The 24362-nt window shown below is 41.3% G+C and overlaps 1 protein-coding gene across 2 annotated transcripts in view; it reads left to right on the top strand.

Moving 5' to 3' along the window:
- The window catches only part of dhx9 (DEAH (Asp-Glu-Ala-His) box helicase 9), a 49957-nt gene that overhangs the window by 3016 nt on the left and 22579 nt on the right, over positions 1–24362 (top strand). Inside the window, exons 4-18 of one of the 2 annotated variants that reach the window (XM_028473049.1) lie at positions 1032–1134; positions 3642–3772; positions 4293–4441; positions 7240–7286; positions 7366–7502; positions 9102–9191; positions 9344–9505; positions 15827–15904; positions 15991–16182; positions 17144–17285; positions 17396–17478; positions 17560–17716; positions 21852–21949; positions 22599–22812; positions 24158–24252. In XM_028473049.1, the coding sequence (XP_028328850.1) occupies positions 1032–1134; positions 3642–3772; positions 4293–4441; positions 7240–7286; positions 7366–7502; positions 9102–9191; positions 9344–9505; positions 15827–15904; positions 15991–16182; positions 17144–17285; positions 17396–17478; positions 17560–17716; positions 21852–21949; positions 22599–22812; positions 24158–24252 (1878 nt within the window). Of the gene's footprint in view, positions 1–1031; positions 1135–3638; positions 3773–4292; positions 4442–7239; positions 7287–7365; positions 7503–9101; positions 9192–9343; positions 9506–15826; positions 15905–15990; positions 16183–17143; positions 17286–17395; positions 17479–17559; positions 17717–21851; positions 21950–22598; positions 22813–24157; positions 24253–24362 lie in introns of both variants that reach the window. The other variant, XM_028473048.1, reaches the window with a different exon arrangement.

Below are 24362 nucleotides of genomic sequence, written 5' to 3'. Positions count from 1 at the left end.
TACATTTGTTTTCCCATAGACGTTAGCATGAAGCTAGTTGAATTTTTGAAGTTTATTTTCTATTTATGAGAACACTAATATGTATTTGTATGTTCAATTTACAGTGTTTCCTGAGAAAAGACTTTCAGTGGATCAGAGTTTTTCTTGAAAAAACAAATGGATTTTTGAAGTTTTAAATTGATTCAGAATTGTGGATGAATAAAATCGCGATTCTTATGTGAATCAATTTTTTTCCCCCAACCTTAGTATTAGGTATGAACTGGTATACCGCCCAGCACTAGAAAGTGGTTACTAGACGTAGTTATTTTATTAGTGGTTATTCACACATTAGTCGGTACCGTAATTTCCGGACAAGAGGCCGCTACTTTTTTCCAACGTTTTGAACCCTTTGGTTTAAACAATGACACGGCTAATTTGGGATTTTTTCCAGTTTCACAACATTCATGCCACCAAAACATTGAGCTCCATCACATTAGACCAATGAAATTAGCCATTAAGGTGGACCAATGAAACTATCTCACTGAATAATTTTGTCATGCACACACCCTCATCATGGCACAGACACGGAGAAATGCATACGATGCAGCTATTCTGACTCAGAACATGGACTGGACGTGATGAGTGAGTGGTGTATCAGTCTGGTTCCAATAAAAAGTGACCATAAAAAGCTGTAAATTGAGTGATATGTAGAAGTGGGGCAGTGAGGAGGAGACTTCATGTGGAGATGGAAACTATCAGTTGAAACTCATCAGAATACATGGAAACCTCCGTTAAAGCGAACAAGAGTACAACAGCCCGCCTATATGCCCTTTCTGATTCATCAGCCAATAAAGTGCGGCCTATGTAGATTGTGTAGATTTTCCGTAGAAAATGATTGTAATGCGGCCAATACAGCGGTGCGTTCAATAGTGAGTAAAATACAGTATTCATAGTAGTTCTATTGTAAGTGTTAGCTAAATCATAGCCAGGTGCTGCTGATAATAGTGTTTTAACTTTGTGTGTGTTTCTTTTCCCCTGTTGTACCTCTATAGATAAGTGTTCCAGAAGCTCTTCAGCCCACTGAAGAATTTGGACCTGGAAACCTTCCATCCAGTGGCCCTCTGCCACCTCACCTCGTAGTGAAAGCAGAGCAAGGTAGAATCTTCACCCTGTTAGACTCCTGGCTCTTCTTCAACTGCAATTTTAGGATTTTATCTGATGTTTACCTGGTCATGAAAATGGTGTGAAAAAAAATAAATAAATAAAATGGTGTGACTGGCCCTGGGTTAGGGTCATTTATAATTGTAATCGTCCAATTGATAATTAATTACAATTATGGTGTAATTGTAATTTCAAAACAAAAACTAAAATTGTAATTGAGTTTAGATAATTGACTTTGTAATTACCATGAAAATTCTATAAAAATTGCCAAATATAATTTAACGCTAAACTGGGGAAGCATGTTACAGTTCTATGTACAGTTTTTCACATATAAACAATTATATACACATATAACAATTATTAAAATTTTCCACATTTTACCATTTAAAAAAAATATACATATATATGTAGGGGTATACTGACAGACAAAAGGCTCAGACACCCACACCATTAATATTAAAACCCATATTTCAATTGATTATGAAGCCTAACAAGGTAACCAATAGATAGAAAATAAATTAGATATAGATATTTGTTTTTAGTGTATTTTACAGCTGATTTAGGACCCGTTATCATAAGTGATGCTAACAGAATGCTAACCCAAGAGGTACAAGTGGGGCAAAAAAAGTATTTAGTCAGCCACCAATTGTGCAAGTTCTCCCACTTAAAATGATGACAGAGGTCTGTAATTTTCATCATAGGTACACTTCAACTGTGCGAGACAGAATGTGAAAAAAAAATCCAGGAATTCACATTGTAGGAATTTTAAAGAATTTATTTGTAAATTATGGTGGAAAATAAGTATTTGGTCACTTCAAACAAGAAAGATCTCTGGCTCTCACAGACCTGTAACTTCTTCTTTAAGAAGCTCTTCTGTCCTCCACTCGTTACCTGTATTAATGGCACCTGTTTGAACTCGTTATCTGTATAAAAGACACCTGTCCACAACCTCAAACAGTCAGACTCCAAACTCCACTATGGCCAAGACCAAAGAGCTGTCGAAGGACACCAGGAAAAGAATTGTAGACCTGCACCAGACTGGGAAGAGTGAATCTACAATAGGCAAGCAGCTTGGTGTGAAAAAATCAACTGTGGGAGCAATTATCAGAAAATGGAAGACATACAAGACCACTGATAATCTCCCTCCATCTGGGGCTCCACGCAAGATCTCATCCCGTGGGGTCAAAATGATCATGAGAACGGTGAGCAAAAATCCCAGAACCACACGGGGGGACCTGGTGAATGACCTGCAGAGAGCTGGGACCAAAGTAACAAAGGTTACCATCAGTAACACACTACGCCGACAGGGAATCAAATCCTGCAGTGCCAGACGTGTCCCCCTGCTTAAGCCAGTGCATGTCCAGGCCCATCTGAAGTTTGCCAGAGAGCACATGGATGATACAGCAGAAGATTGGGAGAATGTCATGTGGTCAGATGAAACCAAAATAGAACTTTTTGGTATAAACTCAACTCGTCGTGTTTGGAGGAAGAAGAATACTGAGTTGCATCCCAAGAACACCATACCTACTGTGAAGCATGGGGGTGGAAACATCATGCTTTGGGGCTGTTTTTCTGCTAAGGGGACAGGACGACTGAGGAAAGAATGAATGGGGCCATGTATCGTGAGATTTTGAGCCAAAACCTCCTTCCATCAGTGAGAGCTTTGAAGATGAAACGTGGCTGGGTCTTCCAGCATGACAATGATCCCAAACACACCGCCCGGGCAACGAAGGAGTGGCTCCGTAAGAAGCATTTGAAAGTCCTGGAGTGGCCTAGCCAGTCTCCAGACCTCAACCCCATAGAAAATCTGTGGAGGGAGTTGAAAGTCCGTGTTGCTCGGCGACAGCCCCAAAACATCACTGCTCTCGAGAAGATCTGCATGGAGGAATGGGCCAAAATACCAGCTACTGTGTGTGCAAACCTGGTAAAGACCTATAGTAATCGTTTGACCTCTGTTATTGCCAACTAAGGTTATATTACAAAGTATTGAGTTGAATTTTTGTTATTGACCAAATACTTATTTTACACCATAATTTACAAATAAATTCTTTAAAAATCCTACAATGTGAATTCCTGGATTTTTTTTTTCACATTCTGTCTCTCACAGTTGAAGTGAACCTATGATGAAAATTACAGACCTCTGTCATCATTTTAAGTTGGAGAACTTGCACAATTGGTGGCTGACTAAATACTTTTTTGCCCCACTGTACGTTAACTTTTATTAGATTATTTATTACAGGCTCGGTAATTGTGATTATTGTAATTGAGAACATAATTGTAATTGACTTTCTGAGGATGAAAAATAATCGTAATTTAATTTTAATTGGAAAAAATGCTGATCACTGTAATCATAATTTAATTGTAATTGAACATGGGTAATTAAGAACTTGTAACTGAAAAAAAAACCCTGGACTGACCTCACATTCACTGCAGTCAAAGCCCCAATGTTCTCTCTCTATCCCCCTCTCCCTCTGTGTGTTTGTGTTCTATGATTATAGAAGAAGTTTGCCATGACAGTGCGGTCGGCCCTGGTAGAGATGGCTCCAGGTGGGAAGGTGAAGGGACTCCTTGGGACCGTGGAGCTAACCTGAAGGATTATTACACCAAGAGAGATGAACAAGAAGCACAGGCCGTAAGTAGTTGGGTTCAATCAAATGTCAACATCTAAAATAGTTTGATCATTTATAAAAACTTTTTTCTTCAAATCACCAGTTGATGTGTTTATAGATTTCATAAGAAATGAAAATCAGTGATTATTCCCACCAACACGTGGAGGTTTTGAAGAAGAAGAAAAAAAATCATGCTTTTATATTCTTCTGAAGCATAAGGAAAGCATCAGAAACAGACCAAACAATCCCTGAGTATTATTTTAACAAAAAAGCAACCTATTTAGTTTAGTTCATTTCTTAGCACCTGCTACATTAATCAATTATTATATATTGTGCACCTAATGTTAGAAATATTTTTTATTTCTTTTTAATAATAAGAATACTTTTACACATTTGTTACTTATTTTTGGTAAAATCTTTTGAAAAACTAAGCAAGATGGATAGCTTTGGCCCACAGCCTGTTGTAGATGCTTTGACTCTGAATTCCACGTAGCATCATTACATTGTTTGTTTGTTTGGTCATCTTGTTGTTGTTTCTGACAGACTCTGGAGTCTGAGGAGGTGGATCTAAATTCTAGTCTACATGGCAACTGGACTCTGGATAATGCCAAGGCCCGCTTGAACCAGTTTTTCCAGAAAGAGAAAACCAGTGCTGAGTATAAGTACAGCCAAGTGGGACCGGACCACAACAGGTGTGGAATCTAACTCATGGAGGATTACAGATTAACAATGGATCGTTTTATTTCGCTTTTCATTGTTAACACATTTTTTAATTTATACCCTGCCAATTTGCCAAGATGGATATTTGGGAAAGTGTGAAAGCAGACTAACATTTAAAAATTAATTAAAGAGTTATTAAACTAAACTTTTTTCTGCCAAGAACAAATTTATTTGGATATAAAGAAGTGCATTTTATTGATTCTTGTCCAACTCTTGACATTTTAATCAAAGTATTTAAATGGGTTGAAACCTGGTTATTTGGCAACTTAATTTTGCTAGAATGGTGGTTTGTGAAATCACAACATCACAGCACTGTTAGCCCCTCCCCTCCTATAAAATCAAGCACCAATCCACTGCAATCTGTGGTAAGTAGGTTGGTTTGAGAGAATTGTGAATTAAGAGCTATAGTGAGTATTGACTAGGTAGTTAGCATAACATAGATTGTTCTCTGTAGATTATATAGTATAGAATGGGCATGTCTTAAATGCTCCAGGAGCCCCGCCCATAATCAAGGTATTTTAAAAAATGTTCTCCGAGTAGCAGATTAGCCAAAATAAGCAGAGAAAATAAAACATTTCAAGCAACAAAATGTTTATTAATATTTATTCTGCATGCAAATTCATCCACAAATATACAAACATTGAAATATGTGTGTGGCAATGGAAACGGTAACAAATGTAAAAGTAAATAACCTTTACCCACAAACGTCCCTACTACCCCAGCTCATCAAGACCACATTAAAAAGTGATCTATGGATTTCTTTATTGTTATTGCACATATAATTTGCCATGCAATGGTCAGCAACATGTTGCCAACAAAGATGTGAATGTGATTATATCTTTTGCAGGCGATTTAAGTTTAGTTGCATCAAAGTGCAACATCTTCAGTATAGCACATGACCTAACCACATGATAATAATCATGTGTCTTTGGAAAGAGAAGAAAAAGAACATATGGCTATGTGCCCACGGACATACAAACGCTCGTGGTGCGCGTACACACAAACGCTCGTGGTGCGCGTACAGTACACACAAACGCCCGTGGTGCACGTACGTACACACAAACGCCCGTGGTGCGTGTACGTACACACAAACGCCCGTGGTGCGCGTACATACACACAAACGCCCGTGGTGCGCGTGCGCACAAACGCTCGTGGTGCTTGCAATAAAACTGCACAATCACTTGCGCACACACATAGCTCTGCAGGTGAAGCAAACAGTTCTGCGTAATGGTCAGTGACATAAATCCCACGACTCAAAAAATTGATAATGAAATTTGTGGCCAACAATTTAATTGGTCGATTTTTATCGATGCGTTGTTGCAGCCTTAACTGCTAGACTTTGGTTTTAATTCTCCGTTAGGTGGGATTGTGTATAGACATAAAAGGACACTCCAGCATGTTGTTTTCTGTTTCTCTTACCGTTGCGTCTGCCTTTAATGAGATGTGGTGTATTCTGAATTAATACCAGCTTCTCTAGCTCTGTGTGAGCTAATGTGGCTGTTGCTGGTTGTTGACATCATACACTTGCTTAGGATGCTGCTGTATGTTTTTCTGCTGGACTGCTGTAAATCCAAAGACCTTCAGGGTGGAAAGCATGACTGAGAAAGATCTGTCATGTTTTCCACAAACCCAGGAAACAAGTACAATCGAGCTCTCAGAATATGTTTTCACCAAATGTATTTATTTTCATGCTTAAAACATTTAGTTTTCATTGGATTGGAAAATGATCTTTCAAAGATGTTTTTTGTGTCTTTGCTTTGTCATACTTTATATTTTATTTCAGCCGTACAAATTGTAATAATGTTTTGTTCAGTTTTCATTTAGTACCAAGAATTAGGGTTGGGGTCGCGTAATTGATAATTAGTTACAATATATCAAGCTTTCCCACAATTTACCATTTAAAATATTTAAATCGAGGGGTTACATATTATTGACACAAAAAGGCTCAAATGCCCATTGATTATGAAGCCTAACAAGGTAAGATAGGGAATGCATTAGATGATATATATTTGTTTTTAGTTTATTTTACCGTTATCATAGGAGATGCTAACACGAGAGGCTCAGTAAATTGTGATTAATTGTAATTGAACTTTAATAATTGAGAACTTATTTGTAATCTACTTTTTGAGGACACAAACTAATTGTAATTGGAAAAAATGCCGGTCACTGTAATTGTAATTAAAAGTAATTGAAAACATAGTTGTAACTGAAAAATGTAATTGACCCCAACCCTGACAAGAATATACAGCTGAGATACCTGTGAGTGAGGCACTATACATTGTTGCTGTTTTTAACAAGCTCCAGTAAAATGTGTATAAGGCATAATATATTATTGCTATTACTATATGAAACAAATTGGTTCATGTTTCATGATGTAAAGTGAGGCATTCTGGGTAGACTACAGAGAGGTTTCTGCCTATTCAGAGAACAACAGGAACAGAGTGATGTCAGAACTCACAACCTCACTGAAGGAAAACATGGGACAGCCTTTAGGAGCACTAAAGCTTGCCCATGGGTGCTGCTCAGAGGGCTCAATTGTAGTCTGGTTGTGATTTCTGGTGTCACTGTCCACCACAGGGCAAGCAGAGAGAGATTCCACAATCAAACTAGATTGGTGTTAAAAATCTGAAAGTCCGGCAGAAAAACATACATGCTTCATCCTTAGAAGGCAGCAGGTGAGTTGCCCTCCTATGGTATGTTTTTTTTTTTTCTTAGAGAGATTTTTATTTTGATATGATAACAAGTGAAGGAGCAATCTTTCTGTGTGCAGGAGCTTCATTGCAGAGATGCAGGTGTTTGTGAGACAGCTTGGCAGAAGTAAGGAATCTTTACATTTTGATTGGTTTTACTATAAGGATACAGTTGATTACAACTTTGACTATTTTCTCCTCTGCAGGGATCACAGGTCGAGAGCACGGTTCCAACAAGAAACTGGCCGCTCAGTCGTGTGCACTGTCTGTGGTCCGACAGCTGTATCATCTTGGCGTCATTGAGGCGTACTCTGGTGTCACCAAGAAGAAGGAGGGAGAAATTGTATGGCAAAGCAAACTTCTTTTCATAATTCTCATTACATGTGATGCTAAGAGAATCAGAAATTAGATTATTTCAGAACAACATATGAGCTGTTAGTGAAACTGAAAGAGTATCGCTGTTGAAACAAGTAGCCCATGTTTCAGATTAACAAGTCAGTGCAAAGTTTAGGGTAACTAAACCCCTGCTTTCTGCTGACCTGCCACTGGGGGGGAATTAAAAAATGCCTTGATTACGGGTGTTACTTCTGTAGCAGTAAGACATGCCCAGTCAGGCAGCGCACAGTGCTGCAGTAACAGAGCGCTGTCTTCTCAACTACTACACACAATACACAACCCACAGACGCTATATTACGCACAAACACTCCCTGCTTTACTTCCACCATGAGCATCAGAACACCACTGCCGCTCACACACACACACACAGACACACACAGTAGCGAGAAGTACATGCGTGTTCGCACACACGCAGAGACAAACAGGGATACACACACTGCGTCTGTAAATACACACATGGCTTGATGAAAACTCTGATTAGACCAGAATCTGCTCTTTATAGAAGCACAGTCAAAAACATCATTGTAGGAAGTGCATGGATTGAGGCTGTCAATCAAGACTCTCTGAAAGCTGTGATTGGAGGAAACTCTCCTCCCTCCTCTCAGCTTTTATAGGAGGGGTGGGGCCAACAGTGACAGTTGGTGACACATGATGATCACGATAATTTGTCTCAGCTGGCGTTCATCCCTTAGAGGGCAGTCACTCTGACATTTTACTACTAAAATACGCAAAATGAAAATACGTTTACTAAAATGTTAAAAGTTAGACTACAATCAATCAACAGTACTACTTAAAGGTAGGGCAGGCGATTTTCAAAAGCTAGCATGATTTTGAATGTAGCCTCCCTGATGGCTCCGCCTTTCGGTTCGTTTTTTTCCATTGGTGAAAGATATTGCAGGTTTACAGCTGCTACAGTTCACAGATTTTCTTTGTTCCTTTTTCAGAGCACATAAGATTTTCATTTCTGTCAGGACATAAAGACAATTTCAACCAAAGACTTAAATAGTGTATCTGGAGAAAATCACCTACCCTAGCTTTAATACCCAAATATATATGCGTTCAGCAGAAAAAAGTGGGTTTGGAGTTTAGTGACTCTTTAAGTTGCATTAAAAATAAAAGCAGCGGATCACGGACTAGTTAGGCGCACATTGCTCAACTCACCGTGATCAACAAAAATCACATTAATTAGAGCTAGCTTTTATAACACTGTAAAAAATAGTGCCTTTTCTCACAGAAAATGATTTTAATCTCAAACTCTTGGAGAAACTCCTAAAAATCAAGAGGAACAAAAGGCACAGTTGCATCATGTGATGTTAAGGGCATCATTCTAGCAATGATGCCCATTTATGACTAAAGGAATGTGTGTTAGTAATGCGTAAGTGTAGAAACTACTCAGAAAACACTTGGAACAGAAAGGCGAAAACCTTCACTACAGAATCAACTTTCATTTACATCTAACTAAAGTCTTGCATGTTAAGTTGTATAATATCACATGTATACCAGCGATTTTTGTTAATGCCACTTTCTGCCTATGTTTTGTCTCAAGCTGGAGCCTTTCGAGGTGAGCGTGTCTGCAGACCTACAGCAGCAGCTCGCCACCATCATTCAGGAGCTTGGAGTCACCATTCCACCACAAGTGAGAAACATAAGCAGCATGGCTGTAGTTCATTTAAGTTCATAGCTTAGGACACAAACATGGAATTTGTCATTGCCGTGGTAGAGCAAGCATACCAGTGAAGTTCAGTTTTGGTTTCTTTCCTTGTATTTCTGACTTCTGTTTTTGTTTAGCCTACAGACCCCAGCAACCCTGTGTCCTTGGTGCAAGCGAAGATGGCAACATTCGAGCCGTCCCAGCGTCAGAGCACGGCTGGTGTTGTTCCATGGTCTCCACCTCAGGTCAACTGGAACCCTTGGACAAGCAGCAACATTGATGAGGGACCCTTGGCGTGTGTGAGTTGATTTTTATGTTAAATTGTTTTTAAAATGGTGCCAAAAAATATTCTTTTGAGATCATGCAAATAAGTTGCATCTCCCACATCGTTAACTAATGGGACCACTAGATTAGAGGGTTGAAACATTTTTCAACAGAAAGCCAATGAATTACACATTATACGTTCTGCTTCACTCTTCAAATAAACAATCAAAACGAAATGTTATATCTATAACTTCTGTTCCCTGAAGGAGAGGAACGAGGTACAACACATATAGTATGGGATATCACGCCCCCGCGTGGCCTACTGAAGAAAACCTCTAATCACGCCTTTAAGGCAGATGATCTGTGATGACGTAAATGAGGCTCCGCTTGCCTCATAAATACGCTGTCATCACAGTCATCCTTCAGTTCAGTAGCCGCTCTTCACCGAGCCCATCTGTGTAGCGGGGCAAAGAAGTGTTGTACCTCGTTCCTCTCCTTCAGGGAACAGAAGTTATAGACATAACATCTTGTTCCCTTTCAGTCGATTCACTCGGTACAACACATATAGTATGGGACATGTATACACGCCCCGCAGAGCAGCTATGAACCGGAAATCAACCTCCAGCACCTCTAGTGCATGCTAGACCCAGTGGAAAGAACCGAATGGGCCACCGAAGTGGCCGTTACATCCAGACGGTAAAACCGAACAAAAGTGTGTGGTGATGACCAACTGGCAGCACGACAGATGTCACTCAAAGATACCCCCTAAAGAAAGCCCACGATGTACATACGCCCCTGGTCGAATGTGCTCTCACACCCTGGGGTAACTGAAGACCCCTGCTGTTGTAGGCCAGGGAGATTGCCTCCACAATCCAGTGAGAAAGCCGCTGTTTAGACAGGGCTTTACCCTTAGCTGGATTAGCAAAACACACAAACAGCTGGTCACATAAACGCACACTCCTAGTGCGGTCTATGTATTCACGTAGAGCACGTACAGGACACAAGGAATGTAACCTCCTCTGCTCCTCAGATGCAAAAGGAGGAGGGCAAAAACTCATTAGCTCAAAAATCATGGAGCTATGAGCTGAAGGGATGATCTTAGGCACATATGCCATGTTTGGGCGTAATGTGACCTTAGAACCATCTGAAGTGAACTGGGTACAAGAAGGATCCACTGATAAAGCATGAAGATCGCCCACTTGCTTAGCGGAGGTCAAAGCGAGAAGTAGTGCAGTCTTATATGAAAGAAATTTCATATCTGCTGACTCCATAGGCTCAAAAGGGGGGCCACAGAGAGCATCCAGCACTACAGTTAAATCCCATGAGGGGATGATGGGTTTCACCACAGGCCTCAGCCGGCGAATTCCCTTTATAAAACGCATGGCCAGCGGATGCGCACCTGGCGTCACTCCATTGAAACCAACATGGCAGGCAGATATAGCCGCCAAATAAACCTTAATAGTGGAAAAGGACAGACCTTTATCCAACAATTCCTGAAGAAAAGTCAAAACCTCCACAATTGAACACTGAAATGGGAGTACATCTCGGTCCTGACACCATTGCTCGAATGCTCGCCATTTATAAGCATATAAGCCACGAGTGGATGATGCCCTCGCACTCTGGATCGTTGCCACCACACTTGGGGGCAGACCCTGAGCCATTAAATTTGACCGTTCAACAGGTAGGCATGTAGCTGCCACAATTCCGGACGTGGATGAACCACTTCTCCACCTGCCTGCGAAAGGAGGTCCCTGCGTAGAGGAAGCTGCCACGGCGCCACTGCCAGTAGATTGATTATCTCGGCATACCATGATTTCGCAGGCCACCGAGGGGCCACCAGAATCAGGGACAGACCCTGACGACGCACTCTCTCCAACACAGGCAGTATAATTTCTACTGGGGCATGTTGGGCCATGGGTGCGCTAGCACATCCATCCCCAGAGGTGCATTGTGGTCTGTTATGGAAAAGAACAGGGGGCAGTGGGCGTTTGCCCTGGAAGCAAAGAGGTCCACCTCCGCCCTGCCAAATCGAACCCATATCTGAGCCACTACCAAAGGGTGCAATCTCCACTCTCTCACAAGAGGACCCCCTCTGGAGAGAAGGTCTGCCCCCAGGTTCAGGCGTCCTGGAACATGAGTGGCCTCTCAGAGACAGAAAATGAACACTGCCCCACATCAACATAGAGTGAGTCAGTTTTAGCAGGGGAAGTGATCGTGTACCCCCTTGCCTGTTTATGTACAAGACCACTGTAGTGTTGTCCGTCCTGATCAGAACATGTTGGTCTGATAGCACAGAGCGAAAATACTTCAGGGCCAAGAAAGCTGCCAGCAGCTCCAGATAATTTATGTGAAGCCTGCTCTGTACTGAGGTCCAAAGTCCTCTCACTGCTGCTCCGTTGCACAGAGCCCCCATCCCATCAGGGAGGCATCTGTGGTCACCACTTTGCGAAAGCACACCCTCCCTACCGGGGAGCCCTGGCTTAGTAACCCGGGATCCCTCCAAGGGTGGAGAGCCATCATACAAGACGGAGTTATTATCAACATCCGCTGGAGGTGACGCTGTGGACACAGCTGGTGTGAGCGAGACCAGCGCTTTTCAGCGCTGGTCTCGCTCAGTCCGAGCAGCACTACAGCAATCATAGACGCCATCATGCCCAAAAGCTGCAGGACCAATCGGAAACGTAGTTTGCGTCCCAGTTGAAAATGAGCGAGGCAGCGGTGAAACGCGGCCACCCTGCCCTCCGACAGACGCGCTCGGCCGGTTAAAGAGCATATCTCCAGACCGAGGAAAGAAAAGTGCTGACTCGGGGTCAGCGAGCTCTTTTTCATGTTCACCGAAAAGCCCAGAGCTCGGATATGGGACAGAACAAGAGACGGATCTGCTGTTGACTGCTCTCTCGAACCCGCTAACAGAGCCCAGTCGTCCAGGTAGGCTAAGACACGCACGCCTTTCTCCCACATAGGAGCTAACGCCGCCTCGACACATTTGGTAAAGGTGCGAGGGGCGAGCGACAAACCGAACGGAAGCACAAGGTATTCGTAGGCTACACCTTCGAATGTAAACCTTAGAAACTGCCTGTGGTCCGGGTGTATTGCCACATGAAAATAAGCGTCCGTGAGATCGATAGTTGTGCACCAATCCCCCTGATTGATAGCGCTCAGTAGCTGTCTGAGTGTTAGCATCTTGAACCTGTACGTCCGCAGATACCTGTTCAACACTCGCAGGTCTAATATAGGACCGAGTCCCCCCCCTTTCTTCGGAATAATGAAATAACGGCTGTACCAACCTCTTTTCATCTCCGAAGCGGGCACCACTCTCAAGGCTTTCTTGCTCAAAAACGTGTGTATCTCCTCCCTCATTACCGCTGCAGCCTCTTTCTTTACCACTGTGTTTATTACAGAAGTGAAGCGTGGAGGTCTGACCCGGAACTGTAACCGGTAGCCCATAACAACGGTCCTCTCTACCCAAGGGGTGAGTGCGCATGCGTGCCACCTGGGAAGGTGGGCAGCGAGCGCACTGACCTGTAGCACTGTGGGTGGAGTGCTGCTGCCCTCTAGCGTGCTGGGGGGTAGCAGCCTCACTTGACCGACCAGGTTTATATGAGTTGGAGCTTGTTTTGTTTTTCTTTGTTTTTTCATACAAAATGCACTTTTTATTGAGTGCCACATGGGCATATTTGCAGTAGGCACAGAGTGAATCTTTAAAGGGGCACCGAGAGAGTGACGAACATTGCAAAACTTTACAGTTACCTGAGAAACATTCAACACACCCAAACTGGGGTTTATAAACAGAGGTAACAGATGTGCATTTGTGTGCATGGGGGGTTTGTGCTTGGGAGACTGTGTTAGGAGAGAACAATGCCTTTTGGGATTGGGCCCCTGAACAGAACTTGGCCGGTGCCTTTTTGGGGGCAACAAAATAGGGACAGCAGCGTCTCCCTGCTGCTGAAGTCTCTCTCCACTCAGTCCCACTGAGGTATGTGGCTTCTTCCGCCTATGCGCTGGGCCCTTTTGGAAGCCCTGTGGCGGACCTTTGCTCCTGGCCGAGTGGTGTGGAGCATGACGAGGAACCTGCGGCGCAGGAGGCTGCACCTTCCCCGGTTGTCCAAAACCTGACGGAGGTGTAGCCTTCTTGTTGGGCGCTGCAGGCCTGCGTGCACCTGCAGATTGTTTGGGTTTAGCGTCACGCCTGGGAATGATGCTGCGCAGGGCTTCAGCTTGTTTCTTCCCTAACTCAAAATCTGCCTGAATGGCGTCAAGAGATTGCCCGAACAAACCCATGGGAGATACCGGCTCGTCCAAATAAACGGCCCGGTCTCTCTCTGGAACATCCGATAGTCAGCCACAGGTGTCTCTGTGACACCACGGTAGATGCCATTCCTCTGCCGAGGGAGAGCGCTGCACAGCGGGACACCCGGAGGATATAATCCGTGGCGACCCTCACCTCGTTAAGGAGAGGAGCCAGAGAGCTGTCGGGGGGGAAGCAGCGAACTGAGCTCAGCCAGCCGCATAGCCTGATAGGTCTGCAGCATGGTGACAGAGCTCAGTGCACAAGCGGTGCCTGCCTGCGCTCTGTAGATTTTATCTGGCTGCGAGGAGGAAAATCTATAGTGCTTGGAAGGAAGCAATGTGGGGCCGCTCACTCCATGGTTGTGAGAAGGCGCCAGATACGCAGCCAGAGAAGGCTCCATAGGTGGAGGGTTGACTAAGCCAGCCTTTTCCGCTCCATCCAAATCCAAACACTGTCCATAGCCGGGCACCGTGACGCAGGTAGACAGTGGTTTGTTCCATGTTGATGTCAACTCCGAGATAAAATCCAGGAACATGGGCAGGCTATTCTTAACCGCCCTAGGCTCGGGAGGGAGAAAAAATTCCACAAACCGTGACGGTTTTTGAACCGGGGGAGGAGAGGGCCACTCCACTTCCAGTCTCTCAGCTGCACGGCGGCACAGAGAGTAGAAAGATGTGTCGCCCTGGTTAACCGGCGCAGTAGCAGCGGCACATTCCCCAGGCGACAACGCATCTAGCTCATCCTCCGACAAACCATGAACGTCCAGACCGATGTCCAGCACGTCATCGTCCTCACGGTCGGCTTCTAGTCCTACCAGAGGCAGGTTAGAGCCCTCGGAGAACTCTGGCTTGACCTCAGCCAACCCGTGCACGTACTGCATGTGGGCAGCCCAGCTAGTAGCGGGGACTTTGACCACAGGTTCTTCATCATCAGACTCGGATGAAGCCAGGTCCCTAGACTCGGATAGGAGAGGGTCGTGCCGTGCGACCGCATCTTTTCCCAGAACCTTCTCCACGAAAGCGACCTGCCTTTCCAAGGTTGAACGCCGAAGCTGGCGACAAAACGCGCAGGACTCGGGCTGTGTCAACGCTCTCCTGGCGTGGACTATTCCCAGGCAGACGGGACATGCTTCGTGCTGGTCCTTATCGTGTAAAGAGAAGCCACACCCCTGAGGACAGGGGCCAACAGAAGACTTCTTCCTTGCTTTAGCCTTCGTGCTCATTTTGATACACCGAAGCTTGTTAATAGAATTAGCGCTCCGCTGGCAGCAGCAGCAGCTGCTAACACCAACAAGGGCAGTTAAACTAATTCTATGTAGGCAGTCGCCAAGGCAGAGACAGAGCTAACTAGCAGCAGCTTGTTAGCTCCACTCGGTAGAGGTGTTCTTAGCGAGGTGAAGAGCGTAAGAACTGAAGGATGACTGTGATGACAGCGTATTTATGAGGCAGGCGGAGCCTCATTTACGTCATCACAGATCATCTGCCTTATAGGCATGATTAGAGGTTTTCTTCAGTAGGCCACGCGGGGGCGTGATATCCCATACTATATGTGTTGTACCGAGTGAATCGACTGAAAGGGAACTCATCTCTTTGAACAAGCTTAGTCTGTCTGCTGATTTACTATTCATTTATTCCAAGAACTCTTGATTCGCTGTACTTTAATTGTTTATTATGTAAACTTTTGTTTTATTTTGTTGTTTCTTTGAGCCTTAATAGAGGTGCCAACATTTGTTATGAACATTACAGTACAGTATTGTTATTTATTTTTTAGCAATTATCCTTACCTTTTATGTTACACGAGCTGAAATCCATCCCACCTGCATCCACAAAACTGTAGTTTTTCTTTAATCATTCCATCGAAACACAAACACAGTCATTAGCAGCAGCTATGCAATCAAAACATCACTTTTTAGTTGTTTTTCTCGTAAGTTGCTCAACCAAACAACACAGTTTTATCCCTGAGCGGGGAAAACCCTTTCCTACATTAATAAAACAAACTGTTGAAGCAGGTGATTATGAATTATATATTGACATTGCTGTTGTCTGTTCTGTTCTCACTCTTTTAGTGCACTCCAGAGCAGATCAGCAATGATCTGCAGAACGACCTCATGTATCAGCTGGAACACGACGACAATCTCCAGAAGGTTTCTTTAGGGTTATTCTTGCTATTCTGTCCATTTCCTGGGTTTGTGTGCCTTTGTGTGTTCCAACCATCAGCTTTGTTTCTCAGATGTTGTTGGCGCGTGAGCAGCTGCCAGTGAAACAGTTTGAGAGTGAGATTATGGCCGCATTGGACAGTAACCCTGTGGTGATCATCAGAGGAGCGACGGGTTGTGGTAAAACTACACAGGTTCCCCAGTATATCCTGGACCGCTTCATCAAGGAAGGCAGGGCATCTGACTGCAACATTGTGGTCACGCAGGTGATTGTTATTTCTTAATTTTATTTTATATTAGAGCTGTTAACTCCGTGTACCCTTCGTTCTTTGTTTATACCATTTTAAAACCAAATCAAAATAACAAATAAATGGTGAGGTTATTTTGTTTTACTGACTTAAAATCAAAACAGAAATACAAAAAAATTAAAAACCAGACAAGCAGCATTTTTCTGTTTTAAAATGAAATCTTCTGTTTGTGTGATTTCAATATTAATGGGGAAACTAGGACGAGAGCAAAAGGAGCAACACATAAGTCACATTACTGATAAACTGGTGAATTGAAACGTTAATACATAAATGAAAAAAATTAATGTTACATAAAACATGCACATGATATGTGATTAAAAGGAACCAGAGGTAGAGTAATGAATCTACTGGTGCTCCTCGTTTCTTGTGATCAACTTCCATGTGTGCTGACGGCTGTCGTCAGTGGCTAGCTGTATTAAAATAATTTTTACTGCCGTCTAAAAAGCTGTAATTGTTTTGGCGAAAGTGTCAAATGGTAGAATTTCTAACGTCTATTGTTCCTCACTCCAGCCTCACAGTCGATAGTCAGTCACCAGTTTATCTGGATACTATTTAGACCGTAACACTGTTCGGTAAAGTTGGCAGATATTCACAGATTCAGACTTCCAGCATCAATAACTCTTTAACGAAACGTCATCAATACATACACCTCTTCACCATCGGTGTGAGGTGGACAATATGATACAAGATCATTTTATCAAACAGCAGAGTAAAAGTCCCTCATCTGTTTAAGTCAGTAAAACCAAATAACCACACTGTTTATTTATTGTTTTGATTTGGTTTTAAAACGGAATAACCAAAGAACGAAGGGTACACGGATTCTGTTAAAAGGTAAAGGCTTTTGGTTAAATTTAAAAAGAAGAGAAAAGGTGAAAGCTGGATGTGAAATCATTTTTTTATGTGATTATGTCGACCACAGCCCAGACGCATCAGCGCTGTTTCTGTTGCTGAACGTGTAGCCTATGAGAGAGCAGAGGACCTGGGGAAGAGCTGTGGTTACAGTGTCCGATTTGAATCTGTTCTCCCTCGTCCTCATGCAAGCATCATGTTTTGCACAGTTGGTAAGTGACTTAAACTGTTCTGGGCAGAGAATTTGTTTTTGTTGTTACTATGGTTGCTTCTTCATCAGTGGTGTTTTTTTTGGTTTGTCTTTGTGTATTTCATCTTTCAGGTGTTCTGTTACGGAAGCTGGAAGCTGGTATTAGAGGCATCAGTCACATAATCGTTGATGAAATTCATGAGAGAGACATTAATGTGGGTTTATAAGTTCACCTGGCTTTAAAGAAAACTCTGCAATCTTACTGTCCTGTTTAAATGTTTTCTGTCTGTGTACAGACTGATTTCCTGATGGTGGTCCTTCGGGATGTGGTTCAGGCCTTTCCTCAGGTCCGCGTCCTCCTCATGTCAGCCACCATCGACACCACAATGTTTAGAGAATACTTTTTCAACTGCCCCATCATCGAAGTGTTTGGACGCACCTTTCCTGTTCAAGGTACCATCACAGAGTAGCTTCATCTGTCCTTTCACAAGCCAACGCACAACATTTATTTCACTAGAGCAAATATTTCACTTCTTTTTTGTTATAACTTGACTGGCTTTTTTTTATAGTAAATAATTGTCTGTGAAAAAATAGCACTTGTGAGCCACTGTGTAAAAATGTTTTCATGCAGTTTAAATGAGATATTTCAGAAAAGGTAATACAGGTAGTGTCTAAGAGAATGTTTGCACCAAGATTATTATAGGTAACTAAAACCAAAAAAAAAAAACGAGTTAAAAAAACATTTTTGTTGACTGGACTAAAGTTAAAAACGCTAACTGAACCATGATAGAGGGGCATGGCTGAATTCGAACTGTAAATCCCGTCCCCCACTTAATCCCTCCCAGTTTCCTCTCACGGAAGTGCACAAAATCGCGTACGAGAGCCGAACGTGCACTACCGGTAAAACACGTCGCCATGCTAAAGGATGCTCACAAAATGAAGGAATATGAAACATTAGATTACCTGTCTAGAAGGAAAACAGCCACTTGCGCGTCCAAAGTTAGTCCATGACTGAAAACAAGTTTGCACCGTGCACACGCTTCACTATATATCGCGGCAACCAATGAGGAGGCTCCTTTGTGGGCTCTGCTCACCCCTCCTTTCTCTAAATCTTATGATTGCAGCTGGAGGAGGTGACCGCCAATACTTTGTCTTCTGGGGTTTTATTAACTAAAGTAATTAATTATAAGGCACAGACAGCACACAGACGTATGATTTTTTCAGAAATGATTGCTTTTATGATATACTATATGATGCTAATAAGATTTTTTATTTTTAATTAAAGAAAATAAATTGAGTATCCCAGCTTTAATTTATAATAGAGCTAAAACGTATATTTTTGTAGTTGACTAATATATCACTTATTTTTTCGATTAATCGACTCGTCACGATTATTTTTCTGTTTTGAAGCACATATTTTGCACTGGTGTTTTAGCACCTGCTTAAATCCTTCCACCTGTGAACCTGTCCCTGTTGTACTGTTACACCATGTTTTACAGAGAGGAATTAAAACAATGTTATAAAACATGTAGTTGTTGAATGTAATCATTCAATATCATTGAAATAATTAAATATCACAAACTTAAAGTTGTCCTGAACAAAATGGGGAATAGTAAACAAAGAGTGTAAATGGGTAACTTTAAAAATCTGGAGCTAACCTGCCTACAGGTTGTGGAGATAATGAATTCAAACCAATCACAGAGTTCCTTTTACTTAAATCAAGTTCATAAAATAATAAATGACATGTTGTTTGAAAGAATCCTTACAAGTTAAGAAATGTCTAATTAATGTTGTCCAAATCACATGGTTGATAATAAATTAAAGAGATTTACTGATCAGATTAAACACTAGTATCAGCAGAAGCAAAATAATATTTTAAAGTGGGTACATCACTAACTCACTGATGAGTGCAAAGTTAAACATGCTTTCAGACGTACACACAGACATAATAAAACCTATTTACCCGTATTTTTCGGACTATAAGGCGCACTTAAAGTCCTTTAATTTTCTCAAAAATCGACAGTGCGCCTTATAATCAGGTGTGCCTTATGTATGAAATTAATGTCAAAATGTTTTAGTACAACTTTAGTAAACTATGATGCTGCACTGCTTGATGGATTTTTGGCGCTTCAGGGCTACCGTAGTCAGACGCCTTGCGGAGTGATATGTACCAGTACTGTGCTTCAACATACTGAACTGAAAAAGGGAGTGTATTGTTCTGTATTTTATGTGTTAAACCTGAACAATGTTGAGTTAACGTTAATGAGTTGAATAAAGTTTGACTTATCTGACTATTTTGTTTCGCTTAACGCGTCTTAATAATAATAGTAATAAACAGGTGCGCCTTATAGCCCGGTGCGCCTTATGTATGAAAATAGACCAAGTCAGACCCATTCATTGACAGTGCGCCTTATAATCCGGTGCGCCTTATAGTCCGAAAAATACGGTAAATCACAGACTGTCAGCTAACAAACCTGTATAATTGGCTGTCTGTGTGTTATTAACCTGTTAAACTGTAAATAGACTTAATTTATAATCTGGCACACATTTTTTTGCTATTATTATAGTTATAAAGACTTAGTGATTGCATTCCCTCTCTTTCTCCCTCCTTCTCAACTTACACAGACACACACACCTGCACATGTGAAAGCATAAGCGTATTGTTTATATTTGTATAATTAATTACATTGTCCTCATTGTATGTTTTGTGTTGTATCATCTCTCTTTCTTGCATGTTGCTAATTAGGCCCGTTTCTTAAATAATTTATTCGTACACAAAGATTAATTCGCAATGTTATTGTGAGTGTGAGTTTTGAGGATTTATGTAAATGTCATTTCTCCTACAACTTTCTACGCAATTCTTTGTACTTGAGGCAGATGTTTGTGATGAGCTGGCCTTTCATTTTTTTGTGGAATGCTGTAGTGGGTTTAAAAAACAGGGGGTGTAGGAGTTGGAGCTCCCTTTGTTATAAATTGTAACATTTTTATCAGCATTGTCCCATTGAACCTGATCAGTGTTTGGTCATAATCCTCTATCCCGTTTGACACTACGTACAGTTGTGTCTATCTTCTTTCCTATTCCAATAAATTATGTCGGAGTGAGCAAACATTACTGCCACAACCATAATTTTCCCTGTTTTTTTTGTTATTTTTAAAAAATGAATCATGTTAATACAAGCTGAAATCTATATGGTGGAACAGATTTAAAAGTGTACCATTTAGTTTTAATAGAAAAGCCTGTTACGGCAATTATTATATTAATCATCATACCTTCAAATGTGTGTTCATTAGGGATGTAACGATTCACTCAACTCCCGATACGATTCGATTCACAATACTGGGTTCACGAAACGATTCTCTCACGATTTATTTTACAAAATGGGACTGTAGACAAATGATGACTGAAAAATATTCCTTTATTTTTTGTGGGGAAAAAATACTGTACAATTTCCTTTTATTTTTCATTGTCAAAAGAATCCCTTGATAAACTATTCAAAACAATGCAATTTAACTAAAAATAAATCTTGAATGAAATAAATAAAGGAATAATACAAATGAAGAATAAGCCTATTCATTTAAATTCTGGTTCTATAGTAAACAATGCAAAACTGCATAATAGTTCTTTTTCTTTTTAAAAGTGCAACTGAAAATGTATTTTGTGCCTTAGCAATTGGACCAGTCATTGCATTGTATTTACGTCAGATATTTGTTTGGACCAGCAGAGGGCGCTGGTAACCCAGTGGTCGGTTGGCATGCATATATTCATGCAGTGAAGAAGAGATGCTATGCACTAGCAGACAGAGCTAATAGGAAAACGTGACTTTTACAGATATTCACGTAATATTACAGATATTCGTTCGGTGCTAAAGGGTTAGGAATCATTTATGAACATGTTTAAGAGTAGAAGGCGGCCAGAAACAAAGTAGTAGCAGATTCCGCCCACCGCCTCAGCATTTGGACAAGAGAATCGATGTGAACTGTGATACCTATGAATCGATTTTTAACTGCCTTACGATTAATCGTTACATCCCTAGTGTTCATGTGTACAATTTTTCATGTTTATACATGATGACTGCATTATTCATTGTACTTTTCAACAGAAACGTTGTTCCTTTGCTGGGTCATGTTAGATTGGATTACATGCTCGCAATACAGACAGATTGTGCTGTATTCACTGTGCCAGTAAAAACCTGTCTCTGCTCAAGGTCTCAACAAAACTCTGATAAGTAGAGCTCTATAGAAGCAGTAATTTTCCATCAAAATCCTTCCTCACTTCACACCCTTCCTCCCCTTCTTCTTCGTCAGCTATAAAATGTATTGCTTTAATATTTCAGGCTTCAGCACGTCACCCCTCTTGCGGAAGAAGGTCGTTGTATTTATCCTTTGCTCTTTTCTTTATTAAATATGTTTTTTTAATACATTCCTGTCTCAGTGCCACTGTTGTGGGTCTAAATCAGATGACAGCTGAAATTATGCCTTTACAGGACACACATTGATATTTGACTGCATTGTTCCACGGGTTCTGCTAATGAAACAAAAATGAACACAACACAAATATTAAGTGTATGAAAATGCTTTCTGTCTGCAGAGTATTTCCTTGAGGACTGCATCCAGATGACAACCTTTGTCCCTCCACCCATGGATCGGAAGAGAAAAGATAAAGATGAAGAAGGAGGAGATGAAGATGTAATGTGATTTTTATATTTATTCATTTATTTTTTTACATGAATTTTTGTTTATATATCACTTATCCAAGTACAACATGCTTGGCAAAAAAGGGACACGCTTATTAGAAAATTAGGATATGTTTTACAATAAGTGCATTTATAGGTGTGACCTAAATATACACTGAGGTAGTCTACTTTTATCCAGTAGAACATTCCTTTGTCTCATCTTGCTGTAAGCCTGAACTGTTATTAGATAAATAAGATTAAAAACGCTTCAATTGTTTTAGATTGTTCTAGGGTTATGTTCCAGGAGAACATACTGTACTACTGGTTTTTAAGTGGCTTTTAAACAAAGTAACAAGGCAGTATTGTTGATATAATATTTGATCTCCATTAAGAAAATTATCAACTCAATTAATGCTTGCCCAGTGTTATTAAAAACTTTACATCCAAATCAGAGGAAGAAATAAAATTGTTTAAAATAAATATTTAGTTTTACAGAGAACTACTTTTTAAAAATGTAACTTATGTTTTTCAGCCACATTGACAAATGTGGGTCTGAATAACTAAACATTGCTTCAACTTATTATTCTGCATAACAAGCAGACAATGAATGAAATAGAAAATAAGATTTTGGAGAATAAGCTTGGGCTGTGTTCTCTCTGCAGACTAATTGTAATCTGATTTGTGGGCCGGACTACAATGCAGAAACAAAGCGCTCAATGGCTCTCATCAATGAAAAGGAGACGTCCTTTGAACTGGTGGAGGCTCTGCTGAAGTACATTGAGACGCTACAGGTGGCTGGAGCCGTGCTTATCTTCCTGCCTGGCTGGAACCTCATCTACTCCATGCAGAGACACCTGGAAACCAATCCCCATTTTGGTGCGTATAACACCACAATGATAATAGAAATATGTATGTGAAGCGTATTCATATTCAATTTTGCACGTCTTTTGGTAAATGGAAATGCATAAAACACAATTAACGTAAACCTTGGTAATACAGGTATCATTTAAACCGATATTTGGTGATCCTGTTCAGAAACACTTGAAATGCTCCTTCCGTCCTGAGAATGTTCAACATAATGAAATCAGAGAAAAAGAACAAAAGGAATCAGACGTCTGTTGCAGCTGCAGTCCTGTAAAAACTCTTGACCAATCAGTGCCTAATGATCTGAGTGGAAAGAACCAATCAGATGCCTTCATGTCTCTTTTTCCCCTTGCATGCACACTCATCATCACGTGCTGAAATGCTGAGTCCTACTCTTAGATGCACATTCAAGTTTGAGGAGGTCTGGGTACTAACTCTAATTTTAGGCAATCTGAGGATATATGACATAAGGCATAAGTGTGATGAACTAGGAAATCATTTATCCTTGACTAAAAGTTATGCACCTAAAGGTGGGCATACACTGCGATTCCTTCAATTGTTGCACTCAGCTCCAGCTCAAACTGTGTCACGCTGTACGTTCCTACGCGACGCGTTAGGGTCTTGTTTATGGAGATGCAATGTACAAATTAGAAGAAGAAGAAGAACTCTGAAGCATCACCATTAAAACAGAAGAAGAAGAAGAAAATCTCAGCAAAAAGAGCTTTCAAAAAGAAAAGACGGCGATGTGATGGACCAGGAACTGACTGGACAGACGTGTGCAGTACAGTCCGTCAAATTTACAGCGGTCCTACGGAGAGTTTAAGGTAAGCTGGTTCCTGGTACTGCTTCAACTGTGAGATACTCTCACGAAGAACGACCAAGATTTCAAACATGTTTGATTTTCTTACGACCATACGATTGCTGATCAGGAGCTTTTCATCACCCCATGTATACTACACGATGCATGACACACGATTTAGCTGAGACTCGGCCCGATCCCAAAAATAGACGCACGAGTGAAAATTCGGCTCAAAATGGGCCAAAAATCGCCCAGTGTCTGCCGTAAGAGGAAAGCAGTTATAATATCTGACCATTTGGTCTCATAAATCGGAGAACATTTTATTGGTGAATACATGTTTAGACATCGGAAATCTTTTGGTAGCTACAGATATTTATTAAAAATTTCTAATAAATGTTTTTACCACCACCACAGGCATGCAGTCTTTAGTTTACTATAATGATGGAAGAAGAGAAACAGATTAAAAAAGGCCCTTCAGCATAATATATAAATATAGTTTTTTTTAATTTTTTTTGTTTAAAATTTTAAATTTGTTTTTGTTTTGTTTTTTTCTTTTAGGAAGCAACAGGTACAAAATCCTGCCCCTCCACTCTCAGATCCCCCGAGAGGAGCAGAGGAGGGTGTTTGAACCTGTTCCTGACAACATCACAAAGGTCAGAATCATGTTCAGCTTAATTCTGTGAACTTGGTAAAGACTGAGGTTTTTTTTTTTGTGTGTGTGTATATATACAGTACGCACATTGTCCAGGCTATAGAGCTTACC

The sequence above is a fragment of the Gouania willdenowi genome, chromosome 17, assembly GCF_900634775.1.
Source record: "Gouania willdenowi chromosome 17, fGouWil2.1, whole genome shotgun sequence".
NCBI lineage: Eukaryota > Metazoa > Chordata > Actinopteri > Blenniiformes > Gobiesocidae > Gouania > Gouania willdenowi.
Note: the sequence above shows the minus strand (reverse complement) of the source record. Positions and strands in the feature narration are given on the sequence as shown.